This window comes from Charadrius vociferus, unplaced genomic scaffold, assembly GCF_000708025.1.
Source record: "Charadrius vociferus isolate BGI_N301 unplaced genomic scaffold, ASM70802v2 scaffold201, whole genome shotgun sequence".
Classification (NCBI taxonomy): domain Eukaryota; kingdom Metazoa; phylum Chordata; class Aves; order Charadriiformes; family Charadriidae; genus Charadrius; species Charadrius vociferus.
Genome location: NW_009646936.1, coordinates 1,224,791 through 1,225,379, shown reverse-complemented (window position 1 = coordinate 1,225,379; position 589 = coordinate 1,224,791). Strand labels below are relative to the sequence as shown.

The 589-nt window shown below is 49.2% G+C and overlaps 1 protein-coding gene across 1 annotated transcript in view; it reads left to right on the top strand.

Moving 5' to 3' along the window:
- Positions 1-589, top strand: part of SOD1 (superoxide dismutase 1, soluble) — a 65,177-nt gene that overhangs the window by 60,145 nt on the left and 4,443 nt on the right. The window contains exon 2 of the mRNA XM_009894926.1: positions 256-279. Coding sequence (XP_009893228.1) covers positions 256-279 — 24 coding nt within the window. The remainder of the gene's footprint in view (positions 1-255; positions 280-589) is intronic.

The following is a 589-nucleotide window of genomic DNA, read 5'->3' as shown; positions in this document are numbered from 1 at the left end:
GCAGCGCGGAGAAGGGGGTGGGAGAGGGGTGGCGGGGCCGGCAGCGAGCGTGTGCCCTCTGCCCTCCTCGGGGTGTTGAGCTGAGCCGGCCTTAGCCTTCCTACGGAGCTTGTTTACTGCTGTCAGAGTAGAGGTTAACGGAGCTTTAATTGCCAAAGGGCCAGAGCCCTTTGAATGCTCAGTCACTTATACTCAGTAAAGAAGCTGGGTCTGCATGCAGGCAATTATCTATCTGTAGAGGAGGAATGACTTTAGGGTTACTTGTACTTTCAAAGGGAAGTACATGATCGTTCCCAAAAGCAAGCCATCTGATAAAAGGCATTCCTTTTGCTTATTGCTACATAATAGGAAGGGTATATTTTAGGTGGCTAAATGAATGGCTGAGAGAGCTGGGGCTCTTTAGCCTGGAGAAGAGAAGGCTGAGGGGAGACCTTATTATGGAATACAAGTATCTAAAGGGTGGGTTGAAGGAGGATGGAGCCAGACTTTTCAGTGGTTCCCAGTGACAGGACGAGGGGCAATGGGCACAAGTTGGAACATAGGAAGTTCCGTTCAAATACATGGAAAAACTTCTTTACAGTTAGGGTGA